The sequence below is a fragment of the Doryrhamphus excisus genome, chromosome 7, assembly GCF_030265055.1.
Source record: "Doryrhamphus excisus isolate RoL2022-K1 chromosome 7, RoL_Dexc_1.0, whole genome shotgun sequence".
Taxonomy (NCBI): Eukaryota; Metazoa; Chordata; class Actinopteri; order Syngnathiformes; family Syngnathidae; genus Doryrhamphus; species Doryrhamphus excisus.
In genome coordinates this window covers 10681446-10701440 of record NC_080472.1, presented here as the reverse complement: position 1 = coordinate 10701440, position 19995 = coordinate 10681446, and the positions used below count along the sequence as shown (strand labels likewise).

The following is a 19995-nucleotide window of genomic DNA, read 5'->3' as shown; positions in this document are numbered from 1 at the left end:
GCGCCATGTTTGGAGGAAACCAGGCACTGCTCATCACCAGGCCAATACCATCCCTACAGTGAAGCATGGTGGTGGCAGCATCATGCTGTGGGGATGTTTTTCAGCAGCAGGAACTGGCAGACTAGTCAGGATAGAAGGAAAAATGAATGCAGCAATATATAGAGATATCCTGGATGAAAACCTGCTCCAGAGCGCTCTTGACCTCAGGCTGGGGCGAAGGTTCATTTTTCAGCAGGACAACGACCCGAAGCACACAGCCAAGATCTCAAAAGATTGGCTTCAGAACCACTCCGTGAATGTCCTGGAGTGGCCCAGCCAGAGTCCAGAATTGAATCCGATGGAACATCTCTGGAGAGATCTGAAAATGGCTGTGCACAGACGTCTCCCATCCAACCTGATGGAGCTTGAGACTTATTGCAAAGAAGAATGGGCAAAACTGCCTAAAGATAGGTGTGCTAAACTTGTGGGATCATATTCAAAAAGACTTGAGGCTGTAATTGCTGCCAAAGGTGGATCAACAAAGTATTAAGCAAAGGCTGTGAATACTTATGTAAATGTGATTTTTTTGTTTTCTATTTTTAATAAATTCAAAACATGTCAAAAAAACCTTTTTTCACATTGTCATAATTTTGTGTATTTTGTGTAGAATTTTGAGGTAATAGATTAATTTAATACAGTTTGGAATGAGGCTGTAACATGACAAAATGTAGAAAAAGTGAAGCGCTGTGAATACTTTCCGGATGCACTGTATATGTATATACTGTACATACACACAGTCATCCCTTGTTTATTGGTTTATTGCTTCCACACCCCACTACAGTACATTTATTAATCAGTTTAATTTTTTTGTAGTTAAAAGCATAGAAAACCTCTTTATGATTTTCTAAATACAATTTATAACATTATTAGAGGCCCATAGACATGAAATAACACACCTATGGTCACTTTTACAATCCTATTATTCACTGTTTACAAGACATTACACAGATATTATGCTGGAGCGGCTGTCAGCTGGGAAGCTCACCAGGTAGTCTCAAATGTATTTCTTCTGAACTTAAAAAGCAAAAAAAAAATGACCACTTCCACACTGAACTGTTTTCACTCTATCATGTAATCATGATAGATTGAGTCACCAATTATTTGGCTGATTATGTCATCATTGTCTTTTTGGAACTTTCAGTGTGTCTACCTTCTCTGTGGACACAAAAAGTGTCAGGGGTTGTTCTGCAGCAAATATTCAGCCTGAAACGAGACCCAAAAGCACCAACTCAATCAAGGATACACGGCTAAATATTCGTCAGGAGGTGATTACCAGGAAGTCTATGGGATCATCTGGCCATGCGGAGCCACAGGCAATCAAGCCCTGAGACAAGGTGGTGATGATGTTCATGTCCATTAAGTAGTTCTTCATGGGGGCAGTCAGGATCTCCAGTTGCTGTACTTCCCACTGACGTTTCTCCTCTAAAGTCTTCGTCTTGCACAAACATATAAAGCATGTGGTTAATTCCTGATCACCAAGCCATCTTTTTTGGTTTATTTAGAGCAGGGGTCTCAAACTTTACAAAATTTACTTGGGGGCCACTGGAGCTAGGGTCTGGGTGAGACTGGGCCGCATCAGGTTTTCAAAAAAAAAAAAACGCATTTATTAAAAACAGAAAAATGGATAAACTTTGCTTTGGTTACGATTTTCTACAAGAAAAGCTCTGATAAAACATTCCACTGTTCTCAAATATCTTAATTTTTATTTTTCTACACAAAATAAGATGAAAAATGAATAAACAAATCAAGAATAAAGAAAACAAATCAATCAGTAATAAATAAATAAATATAATAATAATAAAACGACACATAATAAAAAGTTAAGAAAGCACATATAGTTGGTGGGTAGACAAATGATTTTTTCAGATTAAAATGAACAAAGCATTATTAGAGCCCTGTAGACATGACAAAACACGACTGTAGTCACATTTATACTCTTTTTATTTACAACATATTGCGCAACTGCAGGGTCTTTGAGACACATGCTAACTCGCAAACTAGAGAGCTAGCGACCTAAACGGTAGCATTCAAGTTATTTCCTTTAAACTTAAATAGCCAAAAACTTACCACTTCCACACGGATAGGGAGGATAACGATTAACCTTTTAACATGAACATGAATCAAACGTAATAATTTTTTCTGGGTACATGATACCATACAGCATCCATATCAAACTTGCGCGGGCCGCACTAACATTAAACTTTCATATCAAGGTGCGGGCCTCAAACTAGTGTCCTGCGGGCCACATTTGGCCCGCGGGACGCGTGTTTGAGACCCCTGATTTAGCGGTTATCAGCTTAAAAAAACATGAATTACTACATTTATCTGATTGAGTAAAATAAGTATTTTATTCTCTGCTAAGACCTGACTTAGTACTTTTTGGCAAGCTTAGGGTTCAGACATGTTTTGTAGTTGGACACGACTTTTGGTCCCGTCCCCTGTACACATCATCCCTCGCCATTTCCCAGCTTCACTCTACAACATTTTTCCAAAAGTATATGAACTTGTGGTAGAAAAAGACTGGACCCTATCCGTACAGAGGGGGCCAAAATCAACCCCTGGTGACCAACTACAAGAAATACATGACCTCTGTGCATGCCACCAAGACGCCTAAGGGGGTAAAAACTTAAAAAACCTGTGCTAAAAAAAAAAACTAGTTATCTAGTTCTATTTTTATCCTATTCTCCTTAGACCAGCGGCAGTGTGTGTATTATTTAAGAGGTAGCCTCCTACCCACATCTCCCAATGTGCAGATCTCTGCAGGGCATCCTCCATCTCCTTCTGTTCCCTTGCTGCTTCCTCGGGGGTATCTTCATGCATCCCCTCTTTCTCGACGTCCTGGCTGCTCAGTCCGTACTTTCTGGGCGGGCCCACTCTTTCACAGATGCTGTGCATCAGCAATTGGCTGTCAGGTGCATTCACATTGGTTACGTCTGTCGAAATGAACGGGATACACGTACAGTACAGTACAGTACAGTACTTCACGGGAGTGTTGAGTTTTCCAGAAGGAAATATTACCGAGGATCAAAGGGGCGATGTCGTGCTCTTCAAAGTAGTGAACAACCGTTTCTTCTTCCGTGTTTTTCTCTCTGTATTTGACTAGCATTTGCAGAAAGTTCTCGTGCTCGTACTTGTGTTCCTGCACCAACTTCTCAGGGAGGTTTATCACCCGCTCTTTCAGAAAGACATCCGACGCTTCCAGGCACAAAATAAACTCTGCAAGACACACAAGAAAGCCGTACAAGTAAGTACTATAACACAGTAATACAGATAATTAGCAATAATCAGGTTTATAGAACCATACGGCATCAAAAGGTACTTTTACTTGAACTACACAACAAGTCGGGGTGTCCAAAGTGTGACACAGGGGCCACTTGAAACCGGCGGTACTTGGTAAAAATGTAATTTAACAAGAAAACGACAGTAGAATTTTACAAGAATTGACATTTTGCACTGTTTTACTTAATGAGGTTGCAAGTTGAGCTTCACAGTTTAAAATGTAGACATGGGAAGAAGACATTCGGTATAACCGACCATTCAACTGCAATCAGCCGTTCATCAGATGAGTCATTAGACGCCAAAATTCACACAAGGTGGACATCAGTTCCAGACATCAGATGCCCTCCGTGAAGCCATCTTCACCCCTTGGAGTGACAGGTGACCTCCCACTGGCATCCAGCATGCCCACCGCATGTTTCAATGGCGTAGCCACTCATTATGGAATCCTTTTCACAATTCTATCTCTATTTTTTTTTTTTACTTTTGACCAGCTGATGAAGAGTTGTCACGTTATTGTTTGCAATATCATCCGTCGACATGGCCTCAATTTCCACAGCTACGCCGATGATATTCAACTATACATTTCTACCACCTCCATCAACTCCAACATCTACTCCACCCTCACCAATTGCTTAGCTGATATCAAAACTGGGATGGAATAAAATGTTCTTAAACTTAACAGTGACAAAACAGATATTATAATCATGGGTCCCAAAAACATCCCAACACCCACCCATAACTTCTATCTTCAATTTGACAGCGCCACCCTCACTCCATCCCCGCTCATCCGCAACCTTGGTATCCTCCTGGACCCCACCCTTTCATTTGAACCCCACATCAAACAGTTAACCCGGACTGCATTCTTCCATCTTAAGAACATAGCCCGACTCCGTCAATCACTTACGTACATTCTCTGCCGCTGAATCCCTGATCCATGCATTCATCACCTCCAGAATGGACTACTGCAACAGTATTCTCTACGGTACACCTTCCAAAACCCTCAACAAACTACAATAAATTCACAACCTCACCTCCACCCACTTCAAAGTTCTTCTCATAACCTACAAAGCCCTCCACGATCTGACCCCCCCATATCTCACAGACCTCCTCCATCCACACAATCCCCCGCGTCCCCTTCGCTCCTCAGACTCCAACCTCCTGGCACTCCCCTGTAAGACCGAGCTCCGAACCTGGGGAGACAGAGCCTTCTCCATCGCTGCCCCCACCCTCTGGAACTCTTTGCCCCACTCACTCCGTGCTTGCCCTGACCTTCCCAGTTTCAAAAAACAACTAAAAACCCACCTCTTTAAATCTGGTTTTAATGTCTAACTTTTTATACCCGCCCCACTTTTGCTCATGTTTTAACTGTGTATTAACCAATCAATGTTGTATTTTAACCTATATTTTACTCTGTTTACTTGTTTTTATTCAACTCCATTCTTCTGTAAAGCAGGGGTCTCAAACTCAATTTACTTGGGGGCCACTGGAGCTAGGGTCTGGGTGAGATGAACAAAGAAAATGAAAAATGAAACAAAGAACATTTGGCCCGCGGGCCGCGTGTTTGAGACCCCTGCTGTAAAGTGTCTGAGTATTTTGAGAAGCGCTATACAAATAAAATGTATTATTATTATTATTATTATTATTATTATAAAATGCTCCCTCAGAAATAGTTTTGCCTCTCTCCCAATTCATCCTAGAACCTCCTTCAGAGCCAACAGTGCAAATGGACCTTCCTGCAGTAAGACTACATCATTTGTGAGGGTCAAACCTGGCATGATCTTCTTGTTGTACAAGGAAACAGGAGATGTTTTTCCCTCGTAGTCCTGCTCCTCAACTAAGAAAAGAAATATATTATATTTATTCATGTGCATGTGAATCTGTGTAACAAGGTATATGGAACGGTACATGGGATCATATTTATTCGGTACGCAACATTGGGTTACAATTTCCCACACATGACAACATTAAAGCAGGGACAGGAAGTGGCGCCCGGGGTGACATAAATACAGTATAGCTGTTGGCTGTTTAGCCTTGGTTGCTACAGAATCATCCAATGTTTTGAAAAGGTTAAAGGTTAAAACAGCCATCTTTGATGTTCTTACCGTGGAAAAGCTCCTTGGCTTGGTTGTATGTCTTTGGAAATCCATCAAGAACAAAGCCCTGGTTTTTGCAGGGGTTCGTCATCAGTTTATCCACCACCACCCTCACCAACAGATGGTCATCCAACATCCCTTAGGAGCAAAGCAAACGTAAACACAACACGGATACATATCAACACCCTATTGCAATAATGGCCGAGGTCGTTATGGCGTTATGGCGTTATGGCGTTATGGCATTATGGCTTTATGGCATTATGGCGTTATGGCATTGTGGTACTGTGCCTCCCAACGTTTTGCTGTGTGTCACATTTTTTGCTATATTGCAAAATATGTTGAGGAAGTAAACAGTGGAGTTAACATACTCTTGAGATCCAATGTTGTATTGCTCCTAGTTCATACTGTTGTGCAGCTGGGCTACCCAGCATGCCTTGGGGGCATTTGGAAACGTTATTTTTTTATTGTATTTTTTTTCAATTTTTTTATTTGGGCAAATAAATGAAACATTACAGTGCATTTCTGACATCAATCAAAATATAACTTTCCATTATTTACATTTGTATTCAACTATCTTGTCTTATCTTATTATTATCATTGTAATATTATTATTGTTATTATCATTATCATTATTACCATTATTGTTATAATCTTTATCATTATGACCATTATTATTGTTATTATTATTACCATTATTGTAATCATTATTAATATTACCATTTTCATTTTCAACAATTTTTAGATTTTTTTTAATTATTATTTAATTTCATTGTTTTATTGTTCATTTAGTTCATACTGTTGCGCAACTGGACTACCCAGCATGCCTTGTGGGTATTTGGAAACGTTGTATTGCTCTTAGTTCATACTGTTGTGCAGCTGGACTACCCAGCATGCCTTGGGGGTGACATGCTACAGTATGTTTAGCGCTTTGTTGTTCATTTATGTGATGTGTTCACTTGCTGCGGCTGCGTTGTGTTTCCGTTTTGTTGCACCGTGAGCAAGTATGTAGTTCTGCTTGATGCCAACCTGTATATAAACGGCCCCTCCGCCAAATGTTTTAACCCAAATTGGCCCGCGAGTGAAAAAGTATGAAATTGACAGAAGTAACAATTTGAATGTGAAAGTGAAAAGTCACTTTTCCTTTCCTAAATGGTGCGTTTGATGTCAACTATCCTATTGGATACATGCATTAAAACAAAATCTACTGTAGAGCGCTACAATACAAAGTTCATTGACCCACGAGTCTGTACCTCCATTCTGCTCCAGATTGTCCTTGAAAATATTCAGGAGTTCCTGAGCCTCCGTGGCTAATGGGGACTCCTCATTCTCCGTTTCCGAAATAGTGCTCCTCACCATATGTTCCTTAGAAGGACACAGGATGTTAGCATGATTGAATACGTGATGGATGGAGGTACACATTTAATCCAAAGAGACGGCCTAACCAGTTGCGCCATTGTCTCAGCGACGGCCTCAGTCAGCTGGATGTGATGCAGCTTGTAATGATCACAAATCTGTTGACACAACGTGGTCTTACCCGCTGCAGGAGGACCCAGGACACACACCCGAATTGGCTGGGAGGAGAACAGGGGGTTTGAGATGGACTAACCGGACCTAAATAAGAACATTCATTCATTCATTCATTCATTTTCTACCGCTTTTTCCTCACGAGGGTCGCGGGGGTGCTGGTGAGAGGCGGGGTCCACCCTGGACTGGCTGCCAGCCAATCACAGGGCACATATAGACAAACAACCATTCACACTCACATTCATACCTATGGACAATTTGGAGTGGCTAATTAACCTAGCATGTTTTTGGAATGTGGGAGGAAACCAGAGTACCTGGAGAAAACCCACGCATGCACGGGGGGAACATGCAAACTCCACACAGAGATGGCCGAGGGTGGAATCGAACCCTGGTCCTCCTAGCTGTGAGGTCTAACCACTTGACTGCCGTGCCACCCCTAAATAAGAACATAATAATAAGAAATAATAATAAGACAAAATGGCCGGCACGGCGGTCAAGTGGTTAGCGCACAGACCTCACAGCTAGGAGACCAGGGTTCAATTCCACCCTCGTCCATCTCTGTGTGGAGTTTGCATGTTCTCCCCGTGCGTGCGTGGGTTTTCTCCAGGTACTCCGGTTTCCTCCCACATTCCAAAAACATGCTAGGTTAATTGGCCACTCCAAATTGTCCATAGGTATGAATGTGAGTGTGAATGGTTGTTTGTCTATATGTGCCCTGTGATTGGCTGGCCACCAGTCCAGGGTGTACCCCGCCTCTCGCCCAAAGACAGCTGGGATAGGCTCCAGCACCCCCCGCGACCCTCGTGAGGAAAAAGCGGTATAAAATGAATGAATGAATAATAAGAAATAAGAACGCATATAAGGGTCCAACAGCGAGTGTATGCGGATGCCCAGTTTGACTTCTAACCAGTACATACCACCAGTCCCCTCATCTGTCGAAACTCTTCCACGACGTGTTCTATGTTCTCCACCAGGCCAAACTCGCACAACCAGCGAAGAGAAAACAGCTCCTTGAGATGTGCAGCTTCCATGCAAAGGTTGACGTGCATTAAATCAATCTCTGTGATCTGTCAAGAATAAATGACAACATAAAAAGCAACAGAACACACGCGGATCACCGACCAGTCGGTTGGCAAACCTCAGTTTTGGGACCAGTTAATGCAACACTCAATGTAAACTAGGTTTAACAATACGAACGGGACCAGTTATTCTAGTCAATGTAAACTAGGTTTAACAATACGAACGGGACCAGTTATTCTAGTCAATGTAAACTAGGTTTAACAATACGAACGGGACCAGTTATTCTAGTCAATGTAAACTAGGTTTAACAATGTGAATGGGACCAGTTATTCTCGTCAATGTAAACTAGGTTTAACAATGCGAACGGGACCAGTTATTCTAGTCAATGTAAACCAGGTTTAAAAACGTGAATGGGACCAGTTTTTCTAGTCAATGTAAACCAGGTTTAACAACGCGAATGGGACCAGTTATTCTAGTCAATGTAAACTAGGTTTAACAATACGAACGGGACCAGTTATTCTAGTCAATGTAAACTAGGTTTAACAATACGAACGGGACCAGTTATTCTAGTCAATGTAAACAAGGTTTAACAATACGAACGGGACCAGTTATTCTAGTCAATGTAAACTAGGTTTAACAACGCGAATGGGACCAGTTATTCTCGTCAATGTAAACTAGGTTTAACAACGCGAATGGGACCAGTTATTCTCGTCAATGTAAACTAGGTTTAACAATGCGAATGGGACCAGTTATTCTAGTCAATGTAAACTAGGTTTAACAATACGAACGGGACCAGTTATTCTAGTCCAGGGGTCAGCAACCCGCGGCTCCAGAGCCGCATGTGGCTCTCCAGCCTCTTTGTTGCGGCTCCCTTTGCAATGCTTGAATATTTTTTAGCACCCGTGTGGTGAAAATGCACGTCTTTGTTATGAGTTTACAAAAATCCAACTTTGTGTGAGACCATGAATGCATCCTGACTGAGTTCTGACTGGTGACTGAATGAGCAGACAGGATGCTATCCAGTTCTCTCTGACAGGTTAACATGAAGGGAAATGAGTAATACTTTGAGTTATTTGAGTTATTAATTATTATTAATGAGTTATTTGACGATTCTAAAAAATAAATTAGAGCTCATTTAAAAACAAAAGTTTATCTCCAGTACTAGCAAGAGTACTCCAACTCGTCTTTTTTTTCCCTCCAATGTTGTTTTAAACATACAACGTTTTGCGGCTCCAGGCTATTTTTCTTTAGTGGGCAAGTGGGTGAAATGGCTCTTTTCATAGTAAAGGTTGCCGACCCCTGTTCTAGTCAATGTAAACTAGGTTTAACAATACGAACGGGACCAGTTATTCTAGTCAATGTAAACCAGGTTTAAAAACGTGAATGGGACCAGTTTTTCTAGTCAATGTAAACTAGGTTTAACAATGCCAATGGGACCAGTTATTCTAGTCAATGTAAACTAGGTGTAACAATGTGAATGGGACCAGTTATTCTAGTCAATGTAAACTAGGTTTAACAATGCGAATGGGACCAGTTGTTCTAGTCAAGGTAAACACAAACCGATGTTAAGATTATAGCAAAAACCATGAATCTGCAGATTATTCATTCCCTGCTTTTTTAAGGTACTTCAATGTTGGAATGTTGGTTGTGACCTACACTGAAATCCTGCTGTAGGAAGACCTCCTCAAAGGGCTTCTTCTGGATCTTCCCTGGTCCAAGTGCTCCGGAAATGGCCTGATGAAAAACAAATATCTGACGTCAATGTCTCTGAAAACGTGACTGATGAGCCATTTCGTTACAGTCAACGTGTGAAACAACGGGTTGCCATAACGGATGTTTGACAGCAGCAGAAACATGTCAACCACAGGGTCGGTCTGGGACCAGATGCAGAAGTCAGACATCTACCTTGCCAAAATGCCAAATGATATCACATTTATGCTGATATCGGACATCCCCGGTGATTGAAAATCCTGTGCGATTGATGACGTGACTACTGTATGAAGGGAAGAGGGTGGGGGTGCAAATCTAGAAGTAGTCTGTTTAGCAAAGGTTAGCATGGTGAACGTATCGGTGATACCAACCTTAACGATGTCCTCCATGGTGTTGTTGGAATAGTCCACAGCAAGCACGTAATGGAGTTTGGGCTGAAGCTCGATTACTTTCTGAACCACACTTGAATGAAAATAGTATCGTACTGATTACGTCAACATTGACACGCGTCAGAATGCAACACTCAGCCAGATTTAAAAAAAACAACATATCGGTGTACTTGTACATGCCTCTGCCTGTCATGCAGGAAAGCAAAAAGTAAGAGCAATACACTTGCTGTATTTATTATTGCTGGTATCCATGGGAACTTATATACTGTCTGGATCACCTTTATTTATGTATTTGCTTTGATATTAGTTCCCTGTACACACACAGATGTTTGTTTTGGATTTTGCTTTTGCTCAAAACAAACAATGTACAGTTGTGGGATGTATTGAATAAGCAACAAGATCCATAGATCCATAGATCCACAGATCCACAGAGCCACAGATCCTCGGATCCTCGGATCCACAGATCCACAGATCCTCGGATCCACAGATTCTCGGATCCACAGATTCTCGGATCCACAGATCCTCGGATCCACAGATTCACAGATCCTCGGATCGACAGATCCACAGATCCATAGATCCTCGGATCCTCGGATCCACAGATTCTCAGATCCATAGATCCTCGGATCCTCGGATCCACAGATTCACAGATCCTCGGATCGACAGAACCACAGATCCATAGATCCTCGGATCCTCGGATCCACAGATTCTCAGATCCATAGATCCTCGGATCCACAGATTCTCAGATCCACAGATTCTCGGATCCACAGATTCTCGGATCCACAGATACTCGGATCCACAGATCCTCGGATCCACAGATTCACAGATCCACAGATTCTCGGATCCACAGATCCTCGGATCCACAGATCCTCGGATCCACATACTCTGATCCACAGATACTCGGATCCACAGATCCTCAGATCCACAGATCCTCGGATCCACAGATTCACAGATCCACAGATTCTCGGATCCACAGATCCTCGGATCCACAGATTCACAGATCCTCTGATCCACAGATCCACAGATCCACATTTCCTCAGTTCCACAGATCCACAGATCCACAGATCCTCTAATCCACAGATCCTCGGATCCAAAGATCCATAGATCCACAGATACACAGATACACAGATCCTCGGATCCACAGATCCATAGATCCACAGATACACAGATGCTCAGATCCACATATCCACAGATCCTCAGATCCAGATACTCGGATCCACAGATCCACAGATCCTCAGATCCACGGATCCTCAGCTCCACGGATCCACAGATCCGCCAGTTGGATGAATTGACCGTCTTTAAATGGAGGGCCTGGCTCCCTTTGGCTCCACCTGAACTTGAGCCCTGCTCTCCTCACTTCCTCTCCCAGTCCAAAAGGATGTCCTGTCATGTCCACCGACCATCCAAATGTACTCATGGAGTGCACGTCCATTTCTATCATTTTAAGGTGAATGTGTTCTTGTCCCTCACCTTGCAAGGTCACGGATGTGAATAGTAGGAACAATGTTGTTGCCCTCTCCAAAGACGGGTATTTCCTTGTCTTGTCCCATCCACGACGTCTATAATCCAGAATGGAATGGAATTAAACACGCCTCCTATTATTGCCAGTCCCGTCAGGGCGTGTCCGTTTTTAGGGTAGTTTGATTCGTTGGCATCCGACATGACAAAGTATGTAAAGCGTCAAAATGGGATTTGGCAGCTTGGGAGAACTTGGGAATACTTTTCCATGAGTATTCCCATACTGTGAGTGTTGTGCTATGTGAGAAACTATTAGACTGAAAGTGAACTGAGCAATTAGACCCAATCTAAAACGGAAAGTGAAGCATTTCTATTAAATATTAAATCTACGTAAAAAGGCAGTTGGAGTGATTTTAAAGAATCTGACCAGAAGCCACTTTGCATTGGGACAAACTCTCACCTTGAAAAACAGATGAAGGATCTGCTCCCCCATTCCGTACTGAAGACCCGACGCCACAACATACGTGGAAAACGATGATCTGTCCTAAAAGCACAGCGACAAGAACGAGAGGCGGAAACTGAGGCAGTGGTCTTGCTCTTTACCAAGGATATGAAACACACCCATCCTAAAATCACTTCCAAGATTATAAACATCATTTTTTTAAATTAAACGGCATAAAGTGTGGAAAAATCATCTTGATAACATCATGGAAAATAGAAACTGTAGAATGGGGAAGTATGCTGATTTTGTAAGTGTAACATTTATGTTCCTGTAGTTTTCATTATCAATGAACCAGCCTGTATAGCCTTCTTACATAATTATTCATTAGAATAAACTGGCGGATGATCACTAATGTCATCATATGTTGGAAACAACCTCTATGCTTGTCATGAAGGGCGCCCTACCAGGTACTAGGGCAGGGGTGGGCAAACTACGGCCCGGGGGCCACATCCGGCCCGCCAAGTGTTTGAATACGGCCCGCCCAATCTTTCAAAAGTATTTAATTTAAACTCAACATACAACCTGGCATCATGGCCTGAGCCAACCTTTTGATGGTTGTATCAATTTCGTTGTTTGACATGGTCTGTTGTTTACAAAGTGCTCCTGAAAAAAGAGACACAAGCACATAATAATAATAAAAATTAAAATAATAATTATTATATTATTATTATAACTATTATGATTATTATATTTCTTATATTGATGCTAATTATTACATTAATTATATATAATAATATTGTTATATTTGCATATTTTACATAATAATAATATAATAATTATTATTTTAATTTTATTTTAATTATTATAATATTTTATTATTTTTAAAATATTTAAATATAAATATAAAATAATAAATAATAATAGCAGATTGCATGACAATTTTACAGATACAATAATCCCAGGTGGACTGTTACGTGTAAAATATATAGTCTGCCCCCCCCGGAAATTTTGTTATATCAATGCGGCCCGCGAGTCAAAAAGTTTGCCCACCCCTGTACTAGGGGATCAAATACTAATAAATTAAATACACATTTATTTATTATAACTAGCGATATCATCATAAAAATGCAATATCGGTATTGGATTTTGTAGGTGATATTTAAAAAATGCTGTGTACGTATGTGTTGGGAAACTAAGAGTTGGACAATATCGGTTTTCGGCAAAAAAGCCAACAACAGACATCCCCAACTATAGCTTTTGTTTCATTTTATTCCTGGGTTTTTGTTTCCATGCTGTCATTCTTTGTTACTTTAAACCTGGAATAAAACTTATGGCCTGCTCGTACATTTTAAGGGGGTATGAAGTAAAAATCATCATAGCTGGTCACAATGCATGCAGCATTCCATGGAATAAATAATGCAAGAAGGAATTTCATAACATACAGTCTTGCCCAGTTTGGCCACCAATTTCTCCAATTCATAGTGTCGTTTGAAGTTTGGATGGGCTTGTCTTCTTCGAAAGTCATCGTCAGTGAACGGGAGCTCCATCTCACCCTGTGACAAAATAAAAGGGAAGGTAAAAAAACAAAAAAAATAATTGCAATAACATAATTGCAGCAAGTTTATTTTATTACAGGACTGGTGGTCCTGTGACTGGTGGCGATTCCTTCACAACCATGTTATTTGTTTGGTTTCAGAAGTTTGACACAGAACAATAAAGTTCTGAAGTAAAAATGTAGAAGCGTTGTAAAGCTTTCTTTCTGTTTGCTATCACAGAAGAAGTCCATGAACACACCATTTACAGTATTTAAGCTACACTTCTGGTCAAACATTTGCAAGAATTTACATTTTGCACAGTTGGATCTTAAGAAGGTTCCAAGTCAGGGGTCTCAAACTCAATTCACCTGGGGGCCACTGGAGCTAGGGTCTGGGTGAGACTGGGCCGCATCAGGTTTTCCAAAAAAAAACAAAAAACGCATTTATTAAAAACAGAAAAATGAATAAACTTTGCTTTGGTTCCAATTTTCTACAAGAAAAGCTCTGATAAAACATTCCACTGTTCTCAAATATCTTACTTTTTATTTTTCTGCACAAAATAAGATGAAAAATAAATAAACAAATCAAGAATAAAGAAAATCAATCAATAATAAATAAATAAATATAATAATAATAATAAAAGGGCAAATAATAAAAACTTAAGAAAGCACAGTTGGTGGGTAGACAAATGATTTTTTTTCAGATTAAAATGAACAAAGCATTATTAGAGCCCTGTAGACATGACAAAACACGACTATAGTCACATTTATACTTTTTATTTACAACATATTGCGCAACTGCAGGGTCTTGAGACACATGCTAACTCGCAAACTAGAGAGCTAGCGACCTAAACGGTAGCCTTCAAGTTATTTCCTTTAAACTTAAATAGCCAAAAACTTACCACTTCCACACGGATAGGGAGGATAACTATTAACAGTTATTTAACCTTTAACATGAACATGAATCAAACGTAATAATTTTTTCTGGGTACATGATACCATACGGCATCCATATCAAACTTGCGCGGGCCGCACTAACATTAAACTTTCATATCAAGGGGGGGGCCTCAAACTAGGGCCGCGTGTTTGAGACCCCTGTTCTAAGTAGAGCTTCAAAATGCACAAAGAAGTAACAGGAGTGAGACAAAACAACTTTTTGCACGAGCCAGTCGCTATCCTTTGTTTGGCATCTTTGGCTATCCTTGTTCAGTCAGCTCACTTCCCGATTGGCTGTCATTTTAGGATCATGTGACCATCCTTTAGAGGTTGGCTGTGATTCCGGTCTCGTTTATCTGCCACTGTGGGCCACTTTGACTCAAAAGCGGCCAGACTTGGTTGTGGTGTGCCTCAAGGCTCCATTTTGGGCCCAGCCTTGTTTGCACTGTTGCCTTTGGCGGCTATTATTTCAAAATACAATGTTCTATTCCATTGTTTTACGGGTTATCTGCCAATCTGTCTGCCTTTGAACTCCGATACGGACTCATTTTCTGCTCTGTTCAACCAACTGTCTTCATGATGTATCTCAACTGCCGTAAGCTTCAGACAAAAACAGCAATCCAGTAGTTTTCGATGTTAAATAGCATTTTAAAAAGGCATCCACATCCTCGCCCAGAAACCCCAGAATGACATCATTACTATGGCAACGTTAGCATTTACCTTCAGGTGAACAGACTGTACTGCATTTCTATGACATGTGAAACGTGCATGTGATGTATTGTCAATATTTACCGAATTGGCTGCCCTGCTGCACGCCCACGTCATCACCGTAGAGATGAGGATGAACATCTTTGGTCGGGTAAAACTTGATATTTTACTGTGGAGGGCTGCAAGATCACAAAACAGAAAACAGCCCTTTAAGATGTTGGATATACGGTGGGGGAAAGAATGATTTGGTCCCCTGCTGATTCTCCAAGTTTAAAGTCCAAAATCCTTCAGAATTTCACAGAAAGATACGGAATGTCAAGTAGAAATAGCAGAAAAAACATGAAATATTTATTTGTATTTGTGTCAGTAATGTCTCTTTAAAGACGGGTGAATTGTGTAGTTCTGAGCTGCTGTTTTAAAATGCGGGTTCTAGAGGGCAGCGGCGTTCTGCAGGCTTGGTTAGAGCCAAAGAAGAAGTGCTGAGCTGTTCATGCTATGTTTGGGTCTATGTTACGATTTATTTGTGTCTAATATGTATTATTTTGTGTCTACATTTGGTAAAATGAGTGTAAAGGTGACTATAGGGGTGTTAGGTCATGTCTAGAAGGCTCTAATAATGTTACAAACCGTATTTAGAATGTAATGGTTTGATTTCATTTGAACATGCCTCAGATTCCAATTGAGTGCATCCCATAATCAGTTCCCAGTTCCACATGTCCAAAAGGAGTAGGAAGAAGCAAAGCTTATTAAATCTTACCCCTCCATCTGGTACTTTTACAATCACTAACTGTTACATTTGTTCACTTCCTGCTTTCCTAATTTAATTTAATTTAATTTAATTTAATTTAATTTAATTTAATTTAATTTAATTTAATTTAATTTAATTTAATTTAATTTAATTTAATTTAATTTAATTTAATTTAATTTAATTTAATTTAATCAACTGCTTGTATTGTTTCTTGAATTGGCTCATCGTTGTGCATTGTTTGATTTCCTTACTCAATCCATTCCATAGTTTGATTCCACATACTGAAATGCTATGGCTAGCATAACGTAGTCCTAGCATAGAAGTGTTTCAAATGTACTTCTTCCCTGAGATCATATTTCTCCTCTCTTGTAGAGAAGTATTGGATGACATTTTTAGCTAATTGCTTATTTTTAGCCTTATGCATTATTTTAGCTGTTTGAAGATGAACTATATCAGCAAGTTGAAGTATTTGTGATTTTACAAATAAGGAGTTAGTATGTTCTCTGTAGGTGGCATTATGAATTATCCTTACTGACCTTTTTTGCAGTACATTTAGCCAGTGAAGATTGCTTTTATCGTTATTAGCCCATATTTCCACACAATAAGTAAGATATGGTAGAACCAGAGAGCAATAAAGAGTGTGGAGTGATTTCTGATTGAGAACAAATTTTACTTTGTTCAATACTGAAATATTTCTGACCACCTTATGTTGTATATTTGTAATATGAGGTTTCCAGCTCATATTTTCATCTATTGTGATCCCCAGAAATGTATTTTCCTTCACCCTTTCAATGTCCACACGTCTATTTGTATTTGCTGGTGCGTGTCCTTTCTGCTGTTAGCAAACAGCATGATTTTAGTTTTATTTAGGTTCAATGACAATCTATTATCATCAAAGCATCTTTTTAGTGTGAGCATTTCTTCTGACCTTTCATTTCGTCTTTCCTTGCTGTTCCTGGCTGCCCTGGTATAAGACCTGGGTCTGATCTTCAGCCCCGTCACTATTATGTCGTTCATCCTTGTATTCTGATCCATGTCGTCGATTGTATTTTTCAGCTCCTGAATTATTTTGTCTTTCTCCTCATTTTCTTTTTTTATGTTTGTCTGAGTCTTCTAATTTTTTATATGCGTCTTTCAAATCTGTCATCTCCTTCATTAGGGTTCGAACGTGCTCATCCATCTTCTGTTCCGATTTTTCCAACCTCAGAGTCATCTTTTTCAATTCATGGCCATTTTTTTAGTTTCTTATCCATGTTGTAAACAAGTTTTCTATGTTCAAACTACGAAAATGTAAATAAGGAATTGTACTTGATGGAAATTGCATTACCACGGTGGGTCTAATAAAGGAGGGAGGAAGAATATGGACGCATGGGTGATTATATCATGTGATTGGAAAGGATGCTGGATGCTACATTGGAATAAGTCACTCCCTGACTGTGTCGGACATTGACTTGGCAACCCTGGCTTTTAGCTCGCTGCAGCCACTTCTTCTTCCGGTCACAGAAGGTGGGCACATAGACCCACCAGTAAATTGGAAGTTGGTATTATTTTCACACTTTACATGTAAAAAGTGTAATTTTACCTATTTGACCATCTATCAATCAAATTGCCCACCTGAAACAGCCCAGCTGGCCTCGTCCACATGCTCAGGATGCTGGGTAATATTATAGATGACGATGTCACACTCCAGAAGTTTTCCAAGAATCACGTCCCGACTCAGTTGCTTCCAGACAAAAAGTAAGCTGTAGTTTTTCAGCAGTTATGGTTAGATTTGTGTGTTGATGAAATGTTTACCATGTACGCTTCCAGCAAATACGACGTGTCCTCCTCTGAAGCCTCAGCTAGGGTCCCAACGACCGGATAGCTTTGTACTTTCCCAACCTCTTTGTCAGCCACCGCACCGGATTGAAGCGTTTGCTTGGAAAGGCACTGTCAAGTAGGAACACGTCAACGCAGTTGACATTCGACAATCATTTCCATTCCAATTACCACTTTCCAATTAATACAGAACCTTTTGTGCTGAAAGGAAAACCACACCCTCAAACCCAGGATAATTTCCCAGAAATATATTTACATATACAGTAGTATCGTGGTTAACGGCTGCTAAAGTTTGGCCTTGGCTTGGGTTTGGTTTGTTTATGTCGCCATCTTGGATCAAGCCACATTTTAGGACAACAGCGATGTTTATATCACAGCTGAAGGACTCAAAACTGAAGGACCGTACTGGGACATCCCAATTTTACAGCCCAAAGGGAAGGTATAGATGTGACGGGTGGGGTGCACATACTACTCCAGTTCCCGCATCACAGTCCTATCAACCTGGCAGAGCATCGAGAGTGACACTTTCTGGACAAGGACAATGCTGGTCCATCAAATCAAAATGTCAGCATGAAAACACAAGGTATGCTGGTCTATGCTGGTCTATGCTGGTCTATGCTGGTCCATCAAACCAGCATGAAAACACAAGGTATGCTGGTCTATGTTGTTTTTTTCTGCAGGGATTACACGGCATTACTTGACTTTCTATGGGAACATTTCTTTGGTTAGTTGGATCTGCAACAGATCCTTTAACCAAGGCCCCATTGCATCATATCATATTCATATTAAAAAAAAAAAAAACAATTAGTTATCTGAACAGTACTTGCTTCTTGGGTAAATGTAATTAAACATTACAGTACATGAACTGACATCAACTTGTAACGTGAAGTGTGAAAAATCCAAAGCTAATTTGAATAGCAAATAAACTGCCGACTTCAAAACCTTTGCGTAACAGAGAAATAATCACAAACAGCTTTCGCCTGGTGTAGTAAACTCCTGGTTATTTGTTGGGCTTTTATTTTGAAGCTTACCCCGATCAGGAAGTCACAGCGTGCTCCGTTGCTGCTATCCAACTAAGACAACCGTGCTTACGAGCTTTTAAGTGAAAAAGTAACAAGACTACATTTTACATGTCTCAGCTAATTTATGACAATAATTATAGGAGGCCTTGGGAACCTTTTAGTGGTGCCTGGGTCGTCCGGAGTGACGAGTTGCACAAACCGAATTGAAGGCCATATTTAAAGTGTCGCCATGGATTTCTATATGGGTTAGATTATACAAGTGGATTTACCTTGGCGATATTTTTTGATGCATAGGAATCTACGGCGTTGATAAAAACCCGCCTCGGCGCCCGTTTTCCTTTGACCATCTTCGTCGCGAACTTCCGCCAATGTCTGTATTCCGTTGCCATGGTTACCAAGGAACCGGTCGTTTCCGCTATCCGGAGGTTACTTAATTAAGAGAGTCAAACACGGGTTAATTGTGGCTTTTGCTCAGGAAATTAATTAATCCATAGTTTAAGAAGAGTGGTGCAAGAAGGCAAAGGTATGCCGAGACTATTAACTCGTTTTACTTCCGTGACGTTTCCCCTTTGGTTTGCGTCAGGACACGTTGGGAAAAATAACCATGTATTTTATATTTTCCTGTATGTACACTTCGTCTTACGGTATACAGAAGATAAATTAAAGTACAAAGGCAGAGAGGTGATAGATCGATCCAAATATTATTATTATTGTAGCGTCGCTGGTAACACTTCCTGGTTCCCAGCGTGCTTTGCGGCACCGTGGATGTAAATAGATCTTCAGTTTGTAGTTTGAAGTCACGTAGTTGTTCATTGTTGTTCTGCTCAACCAATGAGTGTCTTGTCTGTTTTTATTTGTCTCTTGCGTTGTTGTGTGAAGGTTTTGGGTTTTCTTGTTGTCACACCACAAAGGCAGAGAGGTGATAGATCGATCCAAATATTATACAGAATATTGTAGCGTCGCAGGGAACACTTCCTGGTTCCCAACGTGCTTTGCGGCACAGTCGATGTAAATAGATCTTCAGTTTGTAGTTTGAAGTCGCGTATTTGTTCATTGTTGTTCTGTTCAACCAATAAAAATGTCTTATCTGTTTTTATTTGTGTCTTGCGTTGTTGTGTGATGATTTGGGGGTTTCTTATTGTGACACCATGACTGACATTGTTATCCGAGCGGTCAGACGGCGGAATCTGATGGGCTGTATTCTTATCATAAATAGTAGTGTTCAACTATATTCCATGTAAACTAAAGATTATCAGTCAATATCATAACAATATGTTA

At 40.5% G+C, this 19995-nt stretch overlaps 1 protein-coding gene across 4 annotated transcripts; it reads right to left on the bottom strand.

The window, feature by feature from the left end:
- Window positions 1-788: 788 nt before the first annotated feature.
- On the bottom strand, window positions 789-19617 carry ak7b (adenylate kinase 7b). 4 transcript variants are annotated; one of them, XM_058077196.1, is made up of 18 exons: window positions 18987-19613; window positions 17672-17806; window positions 17492-17600; window positions 15214-15308; window positions 13394-13504; window positions 11970-12053; window positions 11522-11610; window positions 10037-10127; window positions 9612-9689; window positions 7853-8002; window positions 6854-6982; window positions 6662-6773; window positions 5421-5549; window positions 5087-5152; window positions 3058-3255; window positions 2773-2972; window positions 1313-1474; window positions 789-1242 (listed from the first exon to the last, which is right to left on the bottom strand). In XM_058077196.1, exons 1-18 carry the CDS (start codon window positions 19104-19106, stop codon window positions 1213-1215), a joined length of 2088 nt encoding a protein of 695 aa, XP_057933179.1. In that variant the 5' UTR covers window positions 19107-19613; the 3' UTR covers window positions 789-1212. The 4 variants fall into 4 exon arrangements, with proteins under 4 accessions (XP_057933179.1, XP_057933180.1, XP_057933181.1 ...); XM_058077197.1 differs by lacking the exon at window positions 789-1242 and having other exon boundaries at window positions 1319-1474; window positions 2777-2972; window positions 18987-19616; XM_058077198.1 differs by lacking the exon at window positions 789-1242 and having other exon boundaries at window positions 1319-1468; window positions 2777-2972; window positions 18987-19616.
- Between the last annotated feature and the right edge of the window lie 378 nt (window positions 19618-19995).

What these genes read in the sequence shown, in the direction of transcription:
- ak7b (XM_058077196.1), bottom strand. Translation starts at nt 19,106, where the DNA reads ATGGCAACGGAATACAGACATTGGCGGAAGTTCGCGACGAAGATGGTC. An exon ending in ATTTGCTGGAAGCGTACATG is followed by an intron (nt 17,601 to 17,671) that starts GTAAACATTTCA and finishes TTTGTCTGGAAG; the next exon opens with CAACTGAGTCGGGACGTGAT. An exon ending in TCCTACAGCAGGATTTCAGT is followed by an intron (nt 8,003 to 9,611) that starts GTAGGTCACAAC and finishes TATTCTTGACAG; the next exon opens with ATCACAGAGATTGATTTAAT.